Below are 21,496 nucleotides of genomic sequence, written 5' to 3'. Positions count from 1 at the left end.
TGGAGGCATTTGTCAGATTACCCATTTTGTCAAAAGAAAAATTTTAATTCCCAGCCGCCTCCAATGGTCTCTCCCCAGTCTTTGATGTTTCTATGCTATTTTCGCTCCAGACACGCCTGCGTTCTTCGTCTGCGATATCAGCAATACACTAGATCTCGCGCCACATTTCTCGTCGCTGATCTGATTCATGCTTGAATGGCAATGGTTTGATTCGACGTTTGGTAAATTGAAGCTTTAAAATCTAGCAAAGGGGGGGAAAGTAGACGTAAAATAAAATGAGTGGGACTTGGGCTCATTATGAAAATGCGAATCAAAAATAAGAACAAAATGCAGGCTGCAAAGATTCACCGTGAAAGATAGCCAACGTTGTTACGATAAAATGTGCTCTCCTTTGCCACGTCTACTTCTTTGACCTTGCCTTGTCCTTCTTTGCCTTGTGCTTGTCGTCCTTTGCCTTTGGCTTCGTCTCCTTGGCCTTGGGCTTGTCTTCCTTCGCCTTGGCCTTTGCTTCCCTGGCTTTAGGTTTCTCCTCCTCGGCCTTTGGCTTCTCTTTTGGCTTTGGCTTTTCTTCCTCCTCATCTTCTGAGTCACTGTCATCATCATCGTCGTCGTCATCGTCGTCGTCGTCTTCAGATTCTTCTTCGTCATCGTCCTCATCCTCATCATCCTCGTCAGACTCGTCTTCTTCAGCAATCGCCTGCTCCTTTTCGATGGCGGAAATCTCCTTGGCAGATAGGTTGCTGTCGACACGGGCGCCGTGCAAGCTGGTTACTGGCGCATCGACATCGGTCGGTTTCCAATCCTTGCTCTTCTCGTCTTTTGCGTCGGTCTTGGCCGTCTTGCCTGCTGCTGCCGCCGCCTTTGCTGTAGATGCTGCTGTGGGCTTCTTTGGCGGAGCCTTTGTCTCTTCCTCCTCCTCGTCATCGTCCTCTTCAGAGGACTCTTCCTCGTCATCGTCCTCATCCTCGTCATCCTCTTCGTCTGATGATTCCTCCTCGTCCTCCTTGGCCTTCTTGTCCGAGTTCTTTGGTGTCGTTGCTGTTGCCGGCTTTGCTGCAGCTGCCTTGGCCGGTGATGCCTTGGCCGGTGTTGCGTCCTTCGCTTCCTTCTTTTCTTCCTCCTCCTCATCGTCATCGTCGTCGTCGCTGTCCTCTTCCTCATCCGATTCTTCTTCCTCGTCGTCGTCATCTTCCTCAGCCGCCTTCTTCTTGTCCTTCTTTTCGTCTTCCTTTCCCCCCTCTTCCGTCTTGGTATCGTTGATGGCCTCCTTCTTGTCTTCGGGCTTGCCGCCCTTCCCGTAGACCTTGTCGCGCAAGCTCTGGGAGCGCACCTGCTTCGCCTTGGCTGCTGCCTCGTCGGCAATGCTCCGGATGGGAATGGCCGTCGACTCCCCGGCCTTTGTCGTCGTCTTGGCTGTCGTCGTGGAAGCGGAAGAACCGCTCACGGTGGTGGACGGCGGGGGTGCAGGGCCGGGCGGTGGCGGCGGGGCCGCGGCCGTTGACGCTGCGCTCGCCGCCTTGTTGGCAACAGCTGCTGCTGCCGCCGCCTCTGCCACGGCCTTGGCCGCAGGCGGCCGCGTGGCCACGCGCTTCTTCTTCGGTGGCGGGTCCGCCGGCTTCTCGCTGATGGGCGGCTGCGTAAACTCGTCCCAGTAGATCTTGACGTTCATCAGGAGCTCGCGGTACTCGTTCCACTCCTCCACCTCGACAATGTCGCCCAGCACAATGCCCTCTTGCACAAGCGCCGGCAGCTTGCGGGCGCGCCCGCTGGCATCCTTGCCGGCGCGGCGGCCCCAGAGCATGCGCGCCTTTTGGTCGGTGGCGAGGTCGACGGCCTTGAAGGGGATCTTGTTGGCGCGCAGAATGGTCTCCATGCGCGAGGTGCCCGTGACGATTTGCATCGACCCGGCCGTCAGGGACGTGAAGATGTAGAGGGCGGGGTCGGTCGAGAAGGTCGTCATCGTGGCGGCGGCGTGGTCCTGCGTGGAGCGTGGACCGGATCGCAGAGTGGATTGTTTGCTGTTTGCTGTATTTTTATGCTTTTTGTTTTGTTTCTATCAAAGTTGCTGTCTATCACAACGACTGCTTCGTATCGTAAAAGAGAAGGAGCGCAGGAAGGAAGTTCAGCTGCAGGTCCGTTCTTGCCTGTGCAATGTTAGACACGTCGGGCGATGGGCCGCGGGGTAAGGAGGGCAGGTGCGTGTTCCAGGTGGGTGCTGGAACAGTCCGGAATGGGGCCAGCCCCTTCCCTCCCCACTGCTATAATACCGTCACGTGGGCTACCACCTCCGGTGCTGAAACCCCTGAAAATCTGTCTGACGTCGTCGGGCGTTTTAGCGCCAGGCACAGCGGGAGCTCCTCCACTAACAAAAGCATCAATCTCAAGGTTCTTTCATAGACAAATATCCTGGGATCGCGCGCTCTGCAATATAACCACTTCTTTATTAGTTTTATGCGAATAGTATTGTTCATTTTCTGCTTAGAATGCCGACAGCTCTTATCCAATAATGGGCCGCCTTCTTGCGCATTGTTATAGGATGCAATGAACCAGCCGTCGTTTCACCAAAACGTCACAGCTTTGATTATCTGCTCGTCATCATTAAATAAAATCAGGTCTCACTGGTTTCGAATACTCGGCGGCAGAGTGGCATTTCCGGCCTCTTGTTTAGTATACATAATGACGTCGTGGTGCTGGGCTGTCCTTGCGGTTCGCCCAATTCAAATCGGGCTCGTTGTGATCAGACTCGCAGCGAGGTTGCTTCAGTCAAATACTCGCCATGGGCCAGCCAAACATTTCTTCGACCCAGTTTTCTTCCGTCATGTCAAAAGGTCCCGTCAACGGGGGGTCGACAGGAACCATCATTTCCTCTACCGGTGCATCCGTGATAAGAACGGCGTTGTTGCCGCCCAGGTCACTCGCGTCCTGCTGATAGTGAGAGGCAGCGTCTGCGTGTTTTTGTGGCATATCACCAAGTTCTGCAGCGCCGACAGCGCGCTGCTTCGCAACCACCCACGCCAGCGAATTCCGCATCATGCTGCCGACTCGTCGGAACATGTCGTCGTCGGACTGTTCGCCAGCTTCTTTGCTCGCCTGCTCGGCCTTGACGGCCATCCACTCGAGCATGGTCGACATGTCGACCGCATTTCGCACGGCCTGACCGTCCCACGCGGGGTCGTTGAAGGTAGCCAGGTGCTTGAGCAGGACGATGCAGCGCACGAGCTGGAACCAAAAGAAGAAGGGGACGCCGACGTAGGTCAGAGGTGGGATCGCCTGGTAGGCATCGAGAAAGGCCTTGATGGCGTACACGGACCGCCACAGGCACTCAATGTGCTCCAGAGCAGGCAGCGACTGGCTGCTTGCCATGGCCCCGCCGACGGTGTGTCCCGACGGTGCGGACGTCGGGGCCAGTGGAGCCTCGGAGCTGACAAGACGTGTCACTTCGTTGAGGAAAAGATCCGCGTAGTGCGAATAGATAAGCAGCATGTCCCGTCGTGGCAGACTGGGAGACAAGGAGCTGCGCAGCTCGTTGAGCTGGCCTTGCAGTACCTTGATGAACAGGTTGGTGGTCACGGGCACCGCCGTTGTGGGTGAGGGGGCCATGAAACGGTCGGTCTCGAGCTGCTCGCGGACGAGCGCGGCGCGTTGAATGATGACCTGCAGGCGCACCTGCACGGCGAAATTCGCGTCCGACGGGCTGTCTCCCTTGCTCGCCGTCGCCTCAATCAGTTGCAACCCCTCTTCCATTTGTGTCGTCCAGCGCTGCGCCACCATGCGCCCAAACGACGCCGACACAATGGAACTCAGCACGAAGCAGGCCAGAAACGCGCGCTGGTGCTCCAGAATGCTGGGCAGCAGCATCGGCCGGCCGGTGTCGCCCGATCCAGAACTGCCTCCTCCGGGACGCTCAAATCCGGGCGTCATGATGGCAATAAACTGTGCGTCGGGCGCAGGCGGATGGCGGCTCGCATGTTGCAGGTCGTAGACGAGTGAGATGGCCAGCATGGTCATGCGCGACAGATTGTTGGCCGGCTGCTTGAAGGGATCGGTGCTCCAGGTGACGTAGGTGAGGAGACTCAACAAGACATCGATGCCGGACTGGTTTTCATGCAAGGCACACCGAGTCAGAGTCTGCTTGAGCCGTTCGGCGCGCTCTGCCTTGAGCTTCGTCGACGGCGTGGCGACGGCGACAATGGCCTGCATGAGCAGTGGGCGGTCGCGACATAGCTGGTCAACGGTCGTATCAGGAGGCAGGACGATGAATGGGAAGTGCGGCAGCAGGTGTGTGCTAAATCGGTCCAGATACCATGCAGCCTCGTTGAGCGAAAGCTCGTACAATGGCGGCTCAGGTGTCGGCGACAGCGGTAGATGGGAGTCCACCTCAGTTTGTGCTTGAGTTGGTGGAGGTCGTGGTGGAGGAGGCTGTGGCGGTGGTATTTGCTGTTGTTGTTGTTGTTCTTGTGGTGGTCGAGCTGGCAGGGGCGTATGAAACGGAGTAGGAAGGGGGCCCGGCCCGAGCCCGTCCTCATAAAATGACATGCTCGTCATGCTTGCTGTATCGCTACTTCCTCCTGCACCCTGTCCTGCAAATTCGGTCGTGCCTGCCGTTTCGGTCCGGACCGGCATTAAGCTACACTTTGGGTACGCAGGTGTCGATGCATCCCCTGCCAGCCCTGCCTTCTCCATCACCGACTGCAGCATCGTCGTCAACGTGTTGATACGGCCCTCCAGCTTGGCAATCTCCGCCGCCCCAGCGCCGGCCTGGCCGTTCTGTGCCGTGCGCCGGCGCGCCGAGTTGGACGGCTGGCACGGCTTCTTGAGCCGAAGACATCTTAAGGCAGGAGCGATGGCGTTAGTCTCATTAGACGGAAACGACAATAGTAAGGAAAGCACGACGGAGCCCACCTTTCACAAGCGCCGCCATCGGGTCGCGCAATGCAGCGGCACTTGGCCTTGAAGCACTGCATGCAGGCCTGGCCATAGTTACCGGCCCCCGCCGTCGGGCCTCGCTTTTCCATGTCTGTCGATGTTTACAGCATCAAGAGACCTCGTGAATAGGAAAAGAACACATGCCGGCTGGCAGTCGACTACAACGGCGATCCATGTCCGACGGGTGAAACGGAACATTAAATCCTGAGGACGAACGGACTTGGAGTCCGATTCCTGTTCTAGGGATCGCGTGGGGCTAGCCAAATATAGAAATAAGTGGGTCATCGTTCTCACATAATGTGGGATTCGGCAATGAGGCACTTCGTGTAAGTGAGGCTCTGTAAGAACCCAAACCTGCTTAAGAAATAGCCCTTTGTATATTCTCGAATAAAACTCATAATAAATTAAAAAGTGGAAAGCTTATAATTAATGGAAATATTACCGTCCAGTTACAATGGCAAACTTCTAAATACAATAGACATATAAAAACAGAAAATGAAATGCTGCAGAATAAATAGAACAAATATTAGCCGTTGGACACCCTTTCTCTTCACAAGTAAGGCTTGAGAGTATCCATGGCCTTCTCCCAGACAATAGCCGGCGCATTGCGCTTTTCCAGGTCCGCCATCACCTTCTCCTGGTAGAGCTCCTTCATCTTGTCGTTAACCAAGAACAGCGCACCGCCGCCCCTAGTCTTGTTCATGTTCAGCCCTGCACTCTGGCCAGACGCCAACGGAACGCCGCCCTTGGTTCCTTCTTTGCTGCTTACCCCGCTGTACTTGGCGCTGCTGCCCATGTACAGGACCTTCTCGCCGGCGTCTGCAGGCGACGTTGCCATGCAGAGGGCGAGCGACAGCAGCGGCCAGTACCACGCCGTGCCAAACGACTTCTTGAACACACCGGTGTTGACGCCGCCTGGGTAGTGATGGAAGTAGAGGACGCGCGGGTTTTCACGGGCGAGCCGGCCAAAAGAAATGGTCGTGTACGTGGACAGCGAGTGGGACCGCTGGGTCAAGCTCGCGTGCTCGGGCTTGAGCATGTCGAGGTCGTCGAGGAAGATGTCCGCCGTTTCGTTACCGCAGGCCAGCACGGAGATGACGCGGGGGCTGTTGGTGGACGCATTAAGCAACGGCTGCAGCAGGATGGCAAGCAGCAAACGGCCGTAGTAGGACAGCATGATGGACAGTTTCTGCTGCTCGTCCGTTTCTACAGTTGGGCATGAAAATTAGTACAACGCACAAGAGCCACAATCACTTGGAAAGGGTCTCGAGACCACTCACTTGACTTGGCACTACCCGCATTGATGAAGCCGGCACTCATGTACAATAGGTCTATGCTCGTCTCTAGCCGCTGGATTTCGTCACAGGCCTTGCGAATGCATGAGCCCTGCGAGAGTTGGCACTCGATCCAGATCAGGTCGGCGTTGGCATTGCCGCGACGCAGTTCGTCGAGAAAGGGCTTGTGCTTGTCGCCATTGCGGCCGAGGACGTAGACGCGAATTTTGAGCTTAGTTGCGACGAGACGTGTGAGAAACGCCTTGCCGATGCCATCAGTGGCACCGCACAAGACCGACACACGAGGCACGGAGTCAACCGTGATGCGGGCGTTGGACGCCTTGACGTCAGCGACGGAGACCATTTCGGTGTGTTGCAGCGGCGAGTTCTGATGTTATCGAGAGATGGAATGGAGAATAAGAAAAAAAAGAAAACCAAAAAAGCACGAAACACATGATTTAAATAGGTGTTGAGAGAACAACGGCCGATGAGTAGACATCTTAAATGTTGTTCCTTTGCGTCCGTTGTGCATGAGCATTGCTTTCTGCGGAACGGACTCAATGCCGTTCAAGTTGAGGCAGAGTTGGGGCCGGGGTGGACACTTACACAAAAGGCGCGGATAGATGTTGGAGCGGACATCAAGTCCGTTTCCGCCATTCCCTAACTTGCCACCACAACTCGCCCGGGCATTCGGCGTGTTCGGATAGCACCAGCGGACTCTGATCCGTTCACTGATATGTCCATAAGAGAAAAAACATCAAGACAAAATTCTCACAAATCGTTTCTTTTCCGCTAGCAAGGGTGAGGCGAACGGTGACGAAGCTGGAAGTGTCTCGAAGCGGGTATATCTTGAAGACAGTATCTGCGGTACGGCATGCAAGGCTGGCTTACTTTCCAGTGCGACTGTGGCGGGCGGTGTGAGAAGGTAAACTATTTTGTATGTCAGCGCGGGCAACAATGGAGCATGCCGATCTTCAGCCTCGCCAAGCCAAGCGACTGACAACGATGATGACATCGACAATAATGTCGTACTCAAGTCCTATTACCAAAAATAATAATGAAATAATAATGAAATAATAATGAAAATAAATAATAAAAACAATTTCAAAGCAAACGGACCAAATCTATATCGTTTATTGTGTATTCCGAAATTCTACGAACAAAAGTCAACGTGATACCTGGTTTCGATTCTAATCGACTCGTCTATACGGCATTACGGTTTCGACGCCTTTTCGAGCAGCTCTTTGCTGTTTTTGGCCTCAGTGACAGCGGAGAAGTCAGGGCGTGGGATTTCGAAGCCCTCGGTCGTGCGGGCGTACGTGATGCCACCGAGACGGCTGACTGGTTTCAGGACCTATTATTGTTAGTAGAGAAGGACCATCAGACAGAGGGAAACAGCAGAGAAGAGAGGAAGAAGGGCATGGCAGAGGAAACATACCTTGGGGTCAATGATGTTTCTCTCTTCGTTGATGGCATCCTCGCGCACCCAGAAGTTGACACCCTCGAGGATGACAAGCGTGCCCGCAATGTTGCCGGGCTTGGCCTTGCTTTCAAACTCCTTGAGGTCCACGAGCTTGCACTCGGCCGAGAAAATGGCCTCCTTGACGCGCGGCGCCTTGACCATCGTAGACGGTGCCTGCTTCAGGCCACTGAGACCCCACTCCGACGTGCCGTAAGGGGCGTTGACGGATGTGGAGTTGGCCGCCTCGACGAAATGCTCCGAGATGATGTTGAGGACGCACTCCTTGCTGTTCACAATGTTGGCCAGAGAGTCTTTGGCCTTGGCAATGCCGCCAACCATGCCGATGGTAAAGATAGGCGGGTCGTGGTTGACCATGTTGGTGTACGAAAATGGTGCAAGATTGGAGGAGGTCCCGTCGGCGGCCAGTGTGCTGAGGAAGCCAATGGGCCGGGGGATGATGGCCGAGATCAGCAGCTTGTAGTTGAACGCGGCCGGGCGGCCGGGCTCGTGCGGGTCAATTTCAACGTGCGTCTTTGCGAGCGAAGCGCCGCCGTCGTTGCCGCCCTCGCCCCATTGCCAGCCGGGCGCCGGCGCCTGCGTGTAATGCCACTCCTCTGACCTGTTCCATGCCGGGCGAGAGGCTTCGACAGCCTTGAAGTCAGGGTGCGGGTTGCGCTTGATTGCGGCCTCATTCGCCGTGCGTTCCGCCAGAGCAGCAGTGGCCGCGCTGGTGTCTGAGGTAGAGCTCATTGTGCGTCGCTGTGCGCGGTGATGTGCGCAAATGAAAGGTGCAGAACGCTGGGCAAAGCGAATGCCAAAACGAGGGCAGAAAAGAGGGCAATTGCGCGAAGATGACAAGATGTGACGGGATAAGTGCATATTCGAAATAGTGTACCGTGTCAAAACAAAAGGGGGCCAGAAAGAAGGAAACAGCGACCCGTTGACAATCATGCCTCAACTGCCCCTCATTCTTCCTCTCGATAAGATGGGAGGCAAAATGTCCATCACCAGCGCCGTACCTTCCCCGGAAACAGCTAACTAGTCGCACATCGCACCTTCCTGTCCACTAAGAAGATCATGCCAAGAATTTTCCCAAGCTATGTCTCTGAGCCTCCTTCCACATAGAAAGAGCGTCGCATGCACAGCAAGTGCCATTGGTGCTCTTTCCCCAATCACCAATGCTCCCCAAATCAGCGTTTTGTAGACCAAAACTGAATTCCGAATTCCGTACTTTGCACGATACAGGAAAAGCTTCCCCTTTCTACAAAACGCAAGCTTTTGTACCATCAACAACAGGCACACTCCCGGCTGGACAATGACGACAAGAACTCGCTCGCACTCCTGACGGTGGGCCGGTGACCGTCTCTCAGGTTATACTAGCGATTTGGGCTCCAAGACAAAAATGAGAGCACAAGCCGAACCAGCAAGCCAACAATTATATTCTTGATACAGCATTCACAGAGACGTTGAGTCGTCCTCGGTGCAGACAAAATACGGCTTCCGTGTCGATAACAGATACAGCGACTCCACAAGTGGACATTGAACCAAGGTGCCTTGTGCCTTGTGCGTTGTGCCTTGAGGATGAGAACTTGTTGCAGGATGGCAATATCACGTCCCTCGACGCGGAGACTTTGCAAGTTGTCAACAATCTGGGCGTCATCGCAGCCATGGTCACCTCGCATGCTCGACTCTTCCTCGATGGCGCTGCACTGGGCCTTGCCGTGGAGGCATTTGGCCACAAGTACATTTTCGGCCGGGAATCTCAGTCCCAGAGGACAACCAGAGTTTGCAGTCGCACCTCGAATCTCCTCAAAGACATGAATATCAACTGCACCATATGGACAGGAATCACGTTGAGCTGACGATGTCGGTCCACAGGGCAGTGTGGCAGGACATTGCGGACATGGACACAGCCAAGGCCGATGTGTTGACGACGGAGACGGCGTTGTACGACTTACCGCGAGGGCCAGTTTGACCAAGAACACGGCGCGATTCGATGCATTGTCGCTCCGAGCATGGCGGTGTTGTGCCAAGCGGAGTCGCAACTCAGCCCGACCGCGCTGGGTCCTCGAGCTGGGACCGCATGCACTTGCTAGCAGCCATCACCGCACGCCGCAAACGCGCTGGACCGGTTTCGTGGACTCAAGCAGGTGAGCCTCTACTTTGGTGACCAGGCGTTCTTCGGCACGTGGCCTCCGCGACGGCGCGACGACATGCATCCTATGCAATGAAAACTGCACAGGCAGGCGGTGGTGAGGTAAGGCGTGGATGGGCGTTGTGCGGTACTTGTTTGCGATATTTTTTCCTTTACAGACAACATGCCAGGGCCGAGAATGAAAACACCGGACGATGCAATGCAGGCGGTCCTGGTGGCTGGTCGGAAGGCCATGCATCCCAAGCGGGTCTACAGGAGGCAGGGGAGCGATGGCACCAAATGGGAAGTACGAAATAACAGGAAAAGAAAATGCTGGGTTGTAATATCCAGGGGCACATGTTGTCGTACTTGTGCCTTTGATTTTTGATGCAGTCCCCCGAGTTTGTGCCTCCAACGACAAGGTTGTTCTCGTCATTTCCGTCTCACAAAAACATAGTGGTGCCGTGACGGTTGTGCAACGCCGTTTTCGTTGCGCTATTGTCCTTCAATCTCCGGGAGAAGAAAAGAAGAAGAAACAAAAAAGCCGCACCGACTTCAAACATCAAACATTAGCATATATTTGGACCCCGGTTTAACCACGAAACTCTCCCCGGTCAACGCCGTACTACGGCGCGACTTGACCCAGCAAGCAATATCGACGAATAGTAATTACGATGTAGAAAAAGAAAAGACAGTACTCCGTACGCCAGAATGGGAGATTTGAGGTAGGAAGTGGACAAGGACAACCTTTCTTTTCCGCGGGCGTTTCACCCGCGATGGAGGATTTCAGCTGAGGAAGGCATAATTGTACCACATGTAATGCACCAACATGTCTTGCGAAAGTCTCTGCGTTTCGTTTCTTTCTTTCTTTTTTTTTGGCATGGAATTGAGTCAATGTTTGAGGGTTGGACTGTTGGAGTTCCCGGTCAGGCAATTATCAGTTCGTTGAATGTCTTGGCTAGAAGCCTTGGCATTTACGGGCCTTTTCGCTGCGGTTGGTGTTTTCACGTGTGGCAGATGCGATGTGACAAGTCAGACAAGACCGAGACAAAACCCCATTAAACAAAAAAATACCCAACGAATAACGAAGAAACAAGGAATCAGAGTTTTCAACGCCCACGGCCTTTCAATCCGTATATTCCTCCGACACTTGTCAGGGTGAGTACGCGCCATTGGTCCTTTTTTGCGCTCTGATGCCGGTTGCCGTATTCCAATATGTTTGTCCAACACGACGACAACACGACGACAACACGACGACAACACGATGGGGACACCACACGAGCGCCACGCCTCAGCTTCTCTGCAGCGTTCCGTCGTTTTGTTTCGTGGTTGAGAGCCACCATTACCAATGCCGTTCTGTCCCTGCATGCCGCTCGGAACCTAGTTCTGCCAGTCTCCCCTTGCCTATGTACTCCCAACTGTGGTAATAGTCCCTTGGGACGGACGATCGTGACGATCTGGATGATCCTGATTCAACGCCCTGCCGAGGTGTTGATTTTTGCTGTACAAAGTACATAGTGTTCTGATATCTTACCTTTCTTTTCCTCAATCCCTTCTTTGGATCTCTTGGCGCACCGGCAGACAAAAAAGCTGACGCAACCTCACACCAACCACCCTCACTCCATGGCCGCGCAGCATTCGTACGAAGACACACCAGTGGGTGCCAGTGGGCCAACGGTGGGGACCAAGAGTCCATACCACCGACCGAGATGAAGGTGGCCAAGTGGGCCTGCCGAGCTTTGAAGATACTTGGGGCCACGGTAATACATCCTTTCTCAAACAATTTTGGAGACAGCCCAAGTACTCTACTTGAAAGCGTTTGCAACTGGGCCGACCAAGTGACCGTTTGCTGACTTTGTCACTTTTCTCCCGCTCACACTAGCTTCCCCTCCATTTAACAGAGCACGCAAACGTCTTCTTCATTTATTGGAGGGCGCACTGGGGCCGCCCTGACGTGGCCCTTACTTGACTTGTGCCTGACTATCTTGGGCCTAAGAGGAGACAACAAACCAGTCGACGGGTGCTAAAACAACCAAGAACAATAGACCAGACGAAATGATTAAGGGACAAGACCAGACGAACGGAGATTGCGACGGACTGGGTACAAATAAAAAATCGATGATAAGAAAGCAGGTTGTACCGTCGTAGACTATCGAAATTCCACTGTTGACGATCGTGAAGATTGTGCCCGTTTGAAGCGTTTCCTTGTTCAGGGAGGGGACTACCAAGGCCGACGAGACAACCAATGCTCAAGAGTCGAGAGAACACGGCAGTGCAAGAAAAGAGACGAACCCAAACAAATGCAAACAACCAAACAACCAAACAACCAAACAACCAAACAACCAAACAACCAACCGCCAAACACCTACCACTGCCCCTCTAATATCCATTGCTGCCACCTCGCCTCACCAGCAAACGGCTGCAACGCAGTGAAACGACCAGCATCGTCACGATCGCATACCCCCGTCCCCTGCTGGCCCAGGCCCTCCAGCCTCCAGTACCTGGATTGTGGCCAATGATCGACCTATCGAACCTGTTTTTCTTGGCACACGATTCCAAGCATGCCAGTCCCCCCTTCCTTTTGTCCTTTTGAGGGCTTGTTTCTCTCTCTTTCCCTGCCTTTCGGTCTTTCCCTTTTCTGCAGGAACAGTGGACCCCTGGATCACTAAGCCAATGAGGGTCTTTCACAGGGTGGATACCCCTGTAATTGCCACAGCACCCTTGCACACCCATCAACAAACACTGTAATATGATTGGCCTGCCCCTGGCTTTGGGCGGGTTCCTGCCGGCGAACTTTCGTGGCGCGCCTCCAAGACTCACTCATATTTGGAAGGGCTCACTTCGTCAGCACCAGGAAAAAGTCTTTTTTTTGTCTTTTGTTTGCATTCTCACCCCAAGGCGGTGGTCCACAGGCCCTTTGCTGTGGTGGCACCGCAGTGGCGTTTTTCTTGCGCGACAGGGGATGAAAGGCTCTTTCCCAAGCTTTTTCCTCTTTTCCGGTCGCTCTTTCCATCCATGTTCTCTTGCGCAACCCGCGCTCTCTTCAGTTTCCTCTTTCTCATTTGCTCTTTCCTGTCGCCATTTCTGTCGCCATTTCGGCCACACATCCTGGTCCCAACTGCACCCACCTCCCAGAAGAAAGAAAGAGAAGGAACGATGTGAAAAACGCGGCGAGAATTAATTAATGCCTCCGCCTCATGGCAGCCTGCCTGCATTGTGCATATGGTCCGTAATCCGTACACTCTCCCTCGTCTGCAGAATGCAGATGCATCTTGGATATTGCCGGCACGGGTCTATGCTGTGTAAACGACTGGTATGAGAGCGTGGGATGTTGGTCATGCCAGTCAGGCCCTGCGTGACTTCCTTTTTCAACTTGGACCGTGCCATGCTCTTTCCTTGAGGTCATGTTCTTCCCTGCTCTTGCCAATGTCACGGCCCAGGCGCGTCGGTCCCACAATCGTCCCCTACTTCCCTCTCATAATCTGCGTTCCAGGGGGAAAGAACAGGCCTCTTGCCCCCCTAATCTGCCCCAAGCTGCCCAAATCGGTGCTCCTCAATATAGAAAAGGAGAAAATCGCCTCCCTTTCCCCTTTTACTCTTGTCTCCCTCTCCTTTCCTCCCCTTCCTCTTCTCTCTCCTTTCTTCTTCACCATCACTGTCCGATATCACATTCGTTTCTTCGACATCTGTCGCTGCCTTCACTTTTCGTCAAGTCTCTTTAGATTCTTCGACTGCCACTCCTTTTTTGATTTTTTAATCAACCACTCTCTTTTTGATAGCCACAGCACTCTTTCGGACAATCTCTCTCACAACCGTATTTTCGTGCATCTGCCGTATTTCGAAAATACACAAACACAACGTCACGACGTCAGGAGGTAAGTGTTTTTAATGAGTTGTTCTTGCGCTGTGTTTGGAGACAAGACGAGGAAAGGAGCGAACGAGAGAGACAACAATTATGAGAAAAGGGACAAGAAACGAACGGCGCATGTCATACGTCTCCCTCGCGACGCCTATTTACCAACAAACTGTTTTCCCGTCCCCCTCGCCAGCATCTTAAAGAGGTCTCCCTGGCGTCACGACTACCAACGATGGCATTCCAACTCAAGACGCGTCGCCTATTCATGAGGAAGAGCGCCCTGTCAACAAAATGCTCTGCTCATGAAACGTGTCTGGCAGACAGACGACGTTGACCATTTTGTTATCGACATGCCCGCTTGTTTCTGTTTCGTTTCTTTCCATTTTGGTTTCCTTTCTCTCGTTTCGTTTCATCGCGTCGCCATCCTACCAAACAAAACAACGGCAGCCCTGAAAATGAAGTGTCGCGACTGACCAGAATTCAGAATCGTACAACTCAACTTGTCACAATTGACCAAATAAACACAAACACCCGCCTCTCACAACAACTACCGCCAAAATGTTCGCCTCCTTCTACCTGACCGTCCTGGCCTTCGTGGTCTCGCTCGTCGCCGCCACCACCGCTGCCACTGGCACCACCACCTCCACTATCTCCCGGACGCAGACCATCACCATCACCCGCTGCAACCCCTCGGTCACCAACTGCCCGGCCCACCGCCACAACACGACCACCTCCAGCTCCACCCACTGGCCCGTCAGCAACACGAGCACCGTCGCCTGGCCCACCTCGTACCACAACAAGACCACCTCCCACCACGCCACGGCCACCACCGGCGCCGCGTCCACCGTCGTCGTCGTGTCCAGCTCCGTCGTCGTTGCGCCTACCAACTCGCCCTCCACCGCCACCACCTCCGGTGCCCAGGGCCTTTTCATCCAGAGCGGCCTGCTGCTTGGTGGTCTGGCTGCTGCTGTTGCCATCCTGGCATAAGCGCATTCCGGAAACTCTGGATCAGAATGTGTTTGGGGGATGGTGACAACACTTGACGATGTTACGGCGAAACGGAGGGGATTAGCGGGGGGATGCGCCATGGATGGGTTTCTAAACTTTGACAAATCACCAACAACTACACGCCAACACAGCACCGCACGACGACTGACTAATCGGTATCGTCTTGAATCGCGACACCATCTCGATACAAAGCGGAAACGACGAACGACGGTCGAATGGCTTGCTCTGGAGGCATATTCTATCTCGTTTTTAAGAGTGCACGGTACGAGCGATGGCGCTGGGCCTGGGGACATGCGTACGACGACTGTTGCGCGTATTCACATGATTTCGACGTCCGGATCTACTGCCTTGCATTTTTAGAGACTTCCTCTTATTTTCTTCTTTTTCGCATTTCAGACGTTGTTACTTCTCTCTCACGATATCTGATTCTGATTTCCACCATTTTCCTTGGTTTTTTTTCCCTTTGTCCCTTTTACAACTGATGTTCTCTGTCCATTCTTCGCGATGTGTTGCAACTACCCTATCTTGCATTCTCGGCTGCTGGATTGGCCTGACGGAATCCCTTCCCCCTTTTTCGCTCGAACAAGACAAGACCCCCCAAGCGATGTGTCCGATGGGTGATAGGTGGCAGGCAGACAAAGAAACGAAGACAAATTCAACCAGAGAATCGCGCAATCACCTTACTTAATGTGTTTAATTCTTTAATACTTTAATTGAGCTGTTTGTGTGATTCTCATCGTCTTCCAACATTCTTTTACGACAACGGCACAGCACTCATCGCATCCTTCATTTTCCCAAAGTCGGCGACAAAGGCTTTTTTCATTATTCACTTCTTGTTTTTTGGAGGAACTTTCGTCGTCGGCCGCGAAGGGGGAAGGGCGAAAGGCATATAACAAAAAACCATACTTCACGTTTTCTCTTTTGGCTTTCCTCGAAGCGAAACACCATGTCGGTCCTGTGGGCCGCTCGTCTTGTCCTCCGGAAGCCAACTTTTTTACCATTTATACCTCTTTTTCTTTTCTCGTCACTTCCACCTCTTTGTTTTCTTTCTTGACTACTTCGGTGTGTCCTTTTTGGCGCGCATGGTGCTCAGCGAAATTCATACAATTAACACCATCTAGATACAACGATTTAGAAGAAAAGAACATATGATCCACGGGGTGTTTTCTTTTTTCTTTCTTTCTTTTTTGTCTTCCGGTAGCAGAAATGGGAATGATTACGAAAAATAATCGCTGCGGTCCAAGCAGACCCAACATGCAAAGTGAAACAGTACAAGAGTCCCAGATGGCAAATGGTTTATCCTGTGAAATGATGTGCGAGAAAGAAACTTCCACGCTCAAGGCTCCCTTGCCGGGCGGCTGCAATCAAATCGAGATGGCGGTCACCCGGTAGAGCTTCCTTTCTTATGACGTCCGTCCGTCCTGATTCCAACATCGTTTATGAACGATATCCACCATCTACACTTCGTCGTTGTCCGAGACGTCAACACTCTGGCTCAGAATACCATCTTCGTTGACGTCGGCAAACAATTGGTCAAAATTATGGAAGCATGACCGGAGGGTCGACATGGTTTTGGAGCTTTGACGCCTTTGCTCTCCTGAATTTTGATATTATTTTCGTCAATTTTCGTCACGATCGTCGATGCTGGACAGGTGCGGCAACGCATGCCAAGCGCCGACTCCGGTAGCTGCTTCCCGGCTCCGTTGGAAGCTCATGGCCACTACGAGCTGACTGTCAGATGCTGTTCCTTCAAAGGAAGGAGCTGGCGGTCGTAAAAAGTAGAAAGAGCGACCCGTTTCCGCCTCCTTTTTTCCGGGGTTTCTGCTTCTTCTCTCTTTCCTCATTCTGCCGAACCTTCTACATTGGTTTACCCCATGGTCCTTGCCTCGTGGAACGGTCAAATGTCCGTGGCGCCTTCTGCTTCGAGTTGCCCCATAAGATCATATCCAAAACATCCTACGCCACATTTTGAAACTTCAATAGCAGAATCTTCCAAACACATTTCCAAGCCCCACGCCCTGACCAACAATCCCAAAGAAGAGCATAGCATGGCCCGCCCATTTACTACGCACCATGACATTCGTACCCGCAACTTCATTGACCACCGAATAGAAATCAAGCTGCCAAGGATACAGCACATCATCCGGCGAGGATCATTTTGGCCATCACCAGGTTTTCGTGTTTCTGGATCTTCACCGCCTACCATGCTTGTCGTTGTCAAACTACATTCGTCGAACATTCCCGGTGCTCCAAAGCTGTTCGAGCAAAGGCCTGCCGAAATTCGGGACGCGCGGGCGTGGGCGTGAGCAAGCGAGCTTCGGCCGGCCTTAATGGCCAAGAGTGCGGAGCCAGCCAATGCAGTCCATCACCCCAGGCTTATTCCGCAGGACGCTCTCCCCGCACAAATGGTCCCATACTACCTTACGCTTATCGAATTTACAACGTCACGACCACACGCGCTAGATCCAATGAGGAGACTGCGGCTCGGCGAGTTCAAACGAGTCCAGACGAGACCTGCCTAATCCGAATGATGGCTCCACGCGCATTCTTTATGCAAAAAAGTATGCCAGCGTCCAGATAAGTCAGGATGGGAATCGAGACTGGCTGCAATATGTGCATTGCACACAGCAAGACATGGTACAACCAAAAATACAAGTCACGTTTGGGATCCCCCAGCGGCGCTTGTTATCGCGTTCCCGTGATGTCCGCGGATAGCCGAACAAGAGCCCACCACCCCGAAAAGACGCGCCGAAAGGTCTGTGCCAAGCCAAGGAATACAACAAAGGTGTCAGAACAAGACATCAGAAAAGGATCAACAAACACAAGGCTTCGCCCGCAAGGTGAAAAACAGGGGGTAGACCAAGGCTAGGCCCAAAACGCGACGCTGGAGTGAAGCTGGACTGCACCCCCGAAGATACCCACGATATTGCTGAATTATGGAGTACTGCGGAGAGACATTGGTTCTCCGAAATATGCGGCCATTGCCAAGAGTATTTCTGGTCCCTTTGATCGCTTTGGTCCATTTGTATTTCCTCTGTACCTCTTTATTTTGTGTTTGCTTTCAACGTTCTTCATCTGTTTTCCTTCCCCACATCCTGTGCTCTCATCCGACCATTTCTGTGTTACCGCTCCACTTGCATTTGTTGCAAATCAAAAGCCATATTGGTAGCTTTTGCGGTACCTTTCTGCAGCATTCACCGTCACAATGCCGTTTGAGTCGCCGTTCCCACCACTCACCATCCCAGAGGTCGACCTCTGGTCGCTGCTCTTTGAGCGCAAGTCGAAGCCGTTTTCCGACAGCAAAGGTACAACAGTCCTTTCGTTGTGGTCCTGGCTAATCCCCCTGCTCTACCCTCCGCCAGCTAATACCACGCGCAGAGATCTTCACCGATAGCGAGACCGGCCGCAGCTATACATTTGGCGACCTGCGCAGCACCTCCCTCGAGTTCGGCAAGGGCCTTCAATCGCTATGGAATTGGAAGCGCGGTGACGTCCTGGCGTTTTACACGCCAAACAACATCGACACTCCACCGGCAATGCTCGGCCTGCTGTGGGCCGGCGGCATCTGCTCGCCCGCCAATCCACTGTACACCGAGCACGAACTGACCTTCCAGTTGCGCGATTCGGGTGCCACGGCTGTCATCACCCAGCTGCCGTTTCTCGAGACCGCCCGGCGCGCCGCCAAGGCTGTCGGCATCCCTGAGGACCGCATTATCCTGCTCGGCGACGCACACGACCCGTCGGGCCGCTTCCGCCACTTCAGTGCCATTCGAAACCCGTCTTTCAAGGGCCGCGCAACGGCCGAGCCTGTTGATGTGCACAAAGACCTGGCGTTCTTGGTCTACAGCTCCGGCACCACTGGCCTCCCAAAGGGCGTGTGTCTGACGCACTACAACGTCGTTGCGAATGTGCTCCAGATGTCATCTATGGACGGCCTGATTTTCCATCCATTCGGTGGTACCGATGGCAAGGGCGACAAGGGTCTCGGCATCACGCCGTTCTTCCACATATACGTACGTTGCGTGCCGGGAAAAGGGTGCTCTCTACTCAAACCTGCTAACGTTCAGCTAGGGCCTCACTTGCTGCATCCTCGTCTTTATCAACACTGGCTGGGAGCTCATCAGCATGCCCCGTTTCGACCTTGAGCGCGCGTGCCAGCTCATTGAGAAATACAAAATCAGCTTTGCCTACGTCCCGCCGCCCGTGGTTCTCGCCTTCTCCAAGCACCCGGTCGTCGACAAGTACGACCTGACATCGATGCGCATGTTTCACAGCGGTGCGGCGCCGCTAACGCCTGAGCTCGCAACAGCGCTGTGGGACCGACTCAAGATTCCTGTCAAGCAGGGCTACGGCCTGTCCGAGACGTCGCCTGTCGCGATGATGCAGCTGCTGCACGAGTGGGGCAAGTTCATGGGTTCGGTGGGCCGATTGCTGCCGAACATGCAGGCACGGCTCGTCGACCCGGACGAGGGCACGGATGTGGCGGAGCTGGGCAAGCCTGGTGAGTTGTGGCTCAAGGGCCCGAACGTCTTCCAGGGCTACCTGAACCTGCCAGACAACACAAAGGCGACAATGTCAGCGGACGGCTACTTTAAAACGGGCGACATTTTCATTGCCGACAAGTACGGCAACTTTACCTGCGTCGACCGTCTCAAGGAGTTGATCAAGTACAGTACGTTGTTGCGCCCCATTGGACATTCCTCTGATTGTCCTTGCATGTTCCTGACGATTCCGCCTTTTGACTAACATCTTGCAGAGGGTTTCCAGGTGCCGCCAGCCGAGCTCGAGGGCATCCTTTTGGGCCACAAGGACATTGCGGACGCGGGTGTGATTGGCGTGGAGGACAAGGCGCAGGCGACCGAGGTGCCGCGGGCGTACGTTGTGATGAAGCCCGGCCTGCCGACAGACGCAGCCAAGGCCAAGGAGATTGTCGACTGGTTGGCGTCACTGACAGCGCCACACAAGAAGCTGCGCGGCGGCGTGCACTTTGTCAAGGAGATTCCCAAGTCACCCAGCGGCAAGATTCTGCGGCGGGTACTACGCGACCAGGTACGGCAGGCCGAGAAGGCCGGGGCGTCGAAGCTGTAGACAAACAGGGTGCAATTAAATACAAGAGGAAGGAGAGCAGACGGTATAGTACATGGGGACGTTTCTTCTTCTCGTTATTGTTGGATATTATCTATATCTATACAAATGCGTGCCGTCTGTGCGTTTTCCATTACAGCACCAAGGCCGCTTTTTGGACGTTCGTCGTATCATACACCATCCTATCCATGTGGTGTCTCGTGGGATCCCGGTCTGTATCCCGGTACACTCATGCCAGCTTCTCCACCTCCTCCATTAGCCGCTCAATGCTAAACTGCGGGTCGCCGGCGGCAAACCACTGCAACAGCAGACGGCGCGCCCGCGCACCCTCGTCGAGCGCGCTGTTCTGGTCCTGGGAGCCGGGCGTGCCGGGGATGGCCCAGGCGCCATAGAAGCGCTGCAGGCACATGACCAGCCACTGCGCGTGGTCGGCCGTCACGCCGCGGCCGTCCGCCACCTGGCCCTGCATCAGCACGACGCCGCAGTCGGCCGCAAGGTCCGTGTAGTGCGTCACCGTCGTGTGTGGCGCCGCAAACTCGCCGCGCACCTTGTACTCGGCCAGCTGCGTAAACAGCACGGTGCTCGACGGCGCCGTAGCCGGCTCGCCCCGCGTGTCAAACGTCCACTGCAAAAAGTGAATCTCGGCGCCCTGCTCCGGGTGCGGCACGGGCAGCACAAACTGCGGGCGTGCGCGTGCGGCCGCCTCCATGGCCGCATATGTCTGGGCGGGGATGACGGCGCACAGCGACAGCGGGTCGTTGGCGAAGCGGAGGCGCCAGACGGCCGACAGTTCCTCGACGGGCAGCGTGCGCACTTTGTCGAGGTCGAGCAGCGATGCGAGGGGGCGGACGCCGCGGGGTGTTGACGCGGCCGAGGCGGCCGAGGCGGTCGGCGACGCAGCAGTCGTGGACGCAGAGCTCGCTGTCGACGCTTCGGAGGATGCTGACTCGGATGCCGGTGTCGACGGCCGGGACGATTCTGCCGAGGCCGGCTCGGACGTGGCGAGTGTGGGTGTGTCGGCGGCCACATTGGCCCCCTCGGGAACAACAGCATCGCGCCGCCGCAGTGCCTCGATCTTGTCCATGTAGGCCGCGCGCAGCTGGTCAATGTCGGCCACGCCCTCTTTCTGCGCCTTGCTCTCGAGCCGGCTGCGGTACCGCTCAACCACGTCATTGGCTGGCGAGGGGGTGCGTGGTGAAGGGGAGGCGGCGGGAGAAGAGGACTCTGTCGAGTAGAGGCGCTGCAGCATCGGCGTCCGGTGGCGGGCGTGGGATGCTGTGACGGCGGCGGCGCAGCAGGCGACACGTCCACAGACGAGGAATGACGGGCGCAAATGGCGCAGAGGGCGCATTGAAGCGCTCTGCAGGCGGCTGGCCGACAAAATGACCGTTCTCGCTGTTCCGGACGCCATGGTTGTGTCGTTATGCAATGTGCCGCGTGGCGAGGTGTGTCTAAAAGTGGAGGGTACCGAGCTTCTTCAAAGTGAGGTCAGCGATCGGTAGTGTCCAATTTTTTTACGTGCGCAACAGTCCGTTTGCAGCCGTGTCAATCGGTGTCACGTGCATTGCGTCAAGATCCACGACTGTTCATCATTACGGAACACAGAGCAACGGCAATGTTTTATAAGCAATAAAATTATGCATTTCCAGGTGTAATTGTTTTTATAAACCTTTTTGTAAACTTTACACAACAATTTTACGATGTCAAAGCAATGTCACTTTGTGAGACAAGTGACAAGTGGGGGCTGCATA

At 54.4% G+C, this 21,496-nt stretch overlaps 10 protein-coding genes across 10 annotated transcripts; 3 read left to right on the top strand and 7 right to left on the bottom strand.

Moving 5' to 3' along the window:
• Positions 1-400: 400 nt before the first annotated feature.
• SPSK_05222 (uncharacterized protein) lies at positions 401-1,960 on the bottom strand (the record flags this gene model as incomplete). Its single annotated transcript, XM_016731972.1, has 1 exon — positions 401-1,960. The coding sequence occupies one exon, from the start codon at positions 1,958-1,960 to the stop codon at positions 401-403; it is 1,560 nt and encodes a 519-aa protein (XP_016583650.1).
• Positions 1,961-2,763: 803 nt separating this feature from the next.
• Positions 2,764-5,015, bottom strand: SPSK_05018 (uncharacterized protein; the record flags this gene model as incomplete). Its single annotated transcript, XM_016731772.1, has 2 exons — positions 2,764-4,828; positions 4,903-5,015. 2 exons carry the CDS (start codon positions 5,013-5,015, stop codon positions 2,764-2,766), a joined length of 2,178 nt encoding a protein of 725 aa, XP_016583649.1.
• A 461-nt stretch (positions 5,016-5,476) lies between these two features.
• SPSK_05391 (short-chain dehydrogenase) lies at positions 5,477-6,564 on the bottom strand (the record flags this gene model as incomplete). Its single annotated transcript, XM_016732139.1, has 2 exons — positions 5,477-6,132; positions 6,207-6,564. 2 exons carry the CDS (start codon positions 6,562-6,564, stop codon positions 5,477-5,479), a joined length of 1,014 nt encoding a protein of 337 aa, XP_016583648.1.
• An 849-nt stretch (positions 6,565-7,413) lies between these two features.
• On the bottom strand, positions 7,414-8,412 carry SPSK_05429 (uncharacterized protein; the record flags this gene model as incomplete). Its single annotated transcript, XM_016732176.1, has 2 exons — positions 7,414-7,554; positions 7,639-8,412. The coding sequence occupies 2 exons, from the start codon at positions 8,410-8,412 to the stop codon at positions 7,414-7,416; spliced, it is 915 nt and encodes a 304-aa protein (XP_016583647.1).
• Positions 8,413-9,526: 1,114 nt separating this feature from the next.
• On the top strand, positions 9,527-10,114 carry SPSK_10653 (uncharacterized protein; the record flags this gene model as incomplete). Its single annotated transcript, XM_016736976.1, has 4 exons — positions 9,527-9,609; positions 9,633-9,812; positions 9,905-9,919; positions 9,976-10,114. 4 exons carry the CDS (start codon positions 9,527-9,529, stop codon positions 10,112-10,114), a joined length of 417 nt encoding a protein of 138 aa, XP_016583646.1.
• Positions 10,115-12,684: 2,570 nt separating this feature from the next.
• SPSK_05711 (uncharacterized protein) lies at positions 12,685-13,011 on the bottom strand (the record flags this gene model as incomplete). Its single annotated transcript, XM_016732451.1, has 1 exon — positions 12,685-13,011. One exon carries the CDS (start codon positions 13,009-13,011, stop codon positions 12,685-12,687), a length of 327 nt encoding a protein of 108 aa, XP_016583645.1.
• A 1,199-nt stretch (positions 13,012-14,210) lies between these two features.
• On the top strand, positions 14,211-14,639 carry SPSK_05657 (uncharacterized protein; the record flags this gene model as incomplete). The annotated part of the gene is made up of 1 exon (XM_016732399.1): positions 14,211-14,639. One exon carries the CDS (start codon positions 14,211-14,213, stop codon positions 14,637-14,639), a length of 429 nt encoding a protein of 142 aa, XP_016583644.1.
• Positions 14,640-16,279: 1,640 nt separating this feature from the next.
• On the bottom strand, positions 16,280-16,504 carry SPSK_05767 (uncharacterized protein; the record flags this gene model as incomplete). The annotated part of the gene is made up of 1 exon (XM_016732502.1): positions 16,280-16,504. One exon carries the CDS (start codon positions 16,502-16,504, stop codon positions 16,280-16,282), a length of 225 nt encoding a protein of 74 aa, XP_016583643.1.
• A 1,361-nt stretch (positions 16,505-17,865) lies between these two features.
• On the top strand, positions 17,866-19,748 carry SPSK_05112 (uncharacterized protein; the record flags this gene model as incomplete). The annotated part of the gene is made up of 4 exons (XM_016731863.1): positions 17,866-17,965; positions 18,039-18,673; positions 18,732-19,332; positions 19,417-19,748. 4 exons carry the CDS (start codon positions 17,866-17,868, stop codon positions 19,746-19,748), a joined length of 1,668 nt encoding a protein of 555 aa, XP_016583642.1.
• Positions 19,749-19,974: 226 nt separating this feature from the next.
• Positions 19,975-21,156, bottom strand: SPSK_05363 (ATP synthase mitochondrial F1 complex assembly factor 1; the record flags this gene model as incomplete). Its single annotated transcript, XM_016732112.1, has 1 exon — positions 19,975-21,156. The coding sequence occupies one exon, from the start codon at positions 21,154-21,156 to the stop codon at positions 19,975-19,977; it is 1,182 nt and encodes a 393-aa protein (XP_016583641.1).
• Between the last annotated feature and the right edge of the window lie 340 nt (positions 21,157-21,496).

Source organism: Sporothrix schenckii (genome assembly GCF_000961545.1).
Source record: "Sporothrix schenckii 1099-18 chromosome Unknown Cont49, whole genome shotgun sequence".
Taxonomy (NCBI): Eukaryota; Fungi; Ascomycota; class Sordariomycetes; order Ophiostomatales; family Ophiostomataceae; genus Sporothrix; species Sporothrix schenckii.
The sequence above is the reverse complement of the archived record's forward strand: the minus strand, read 5'-3'. Positions and strand labels throughout refer to the sequence as shown.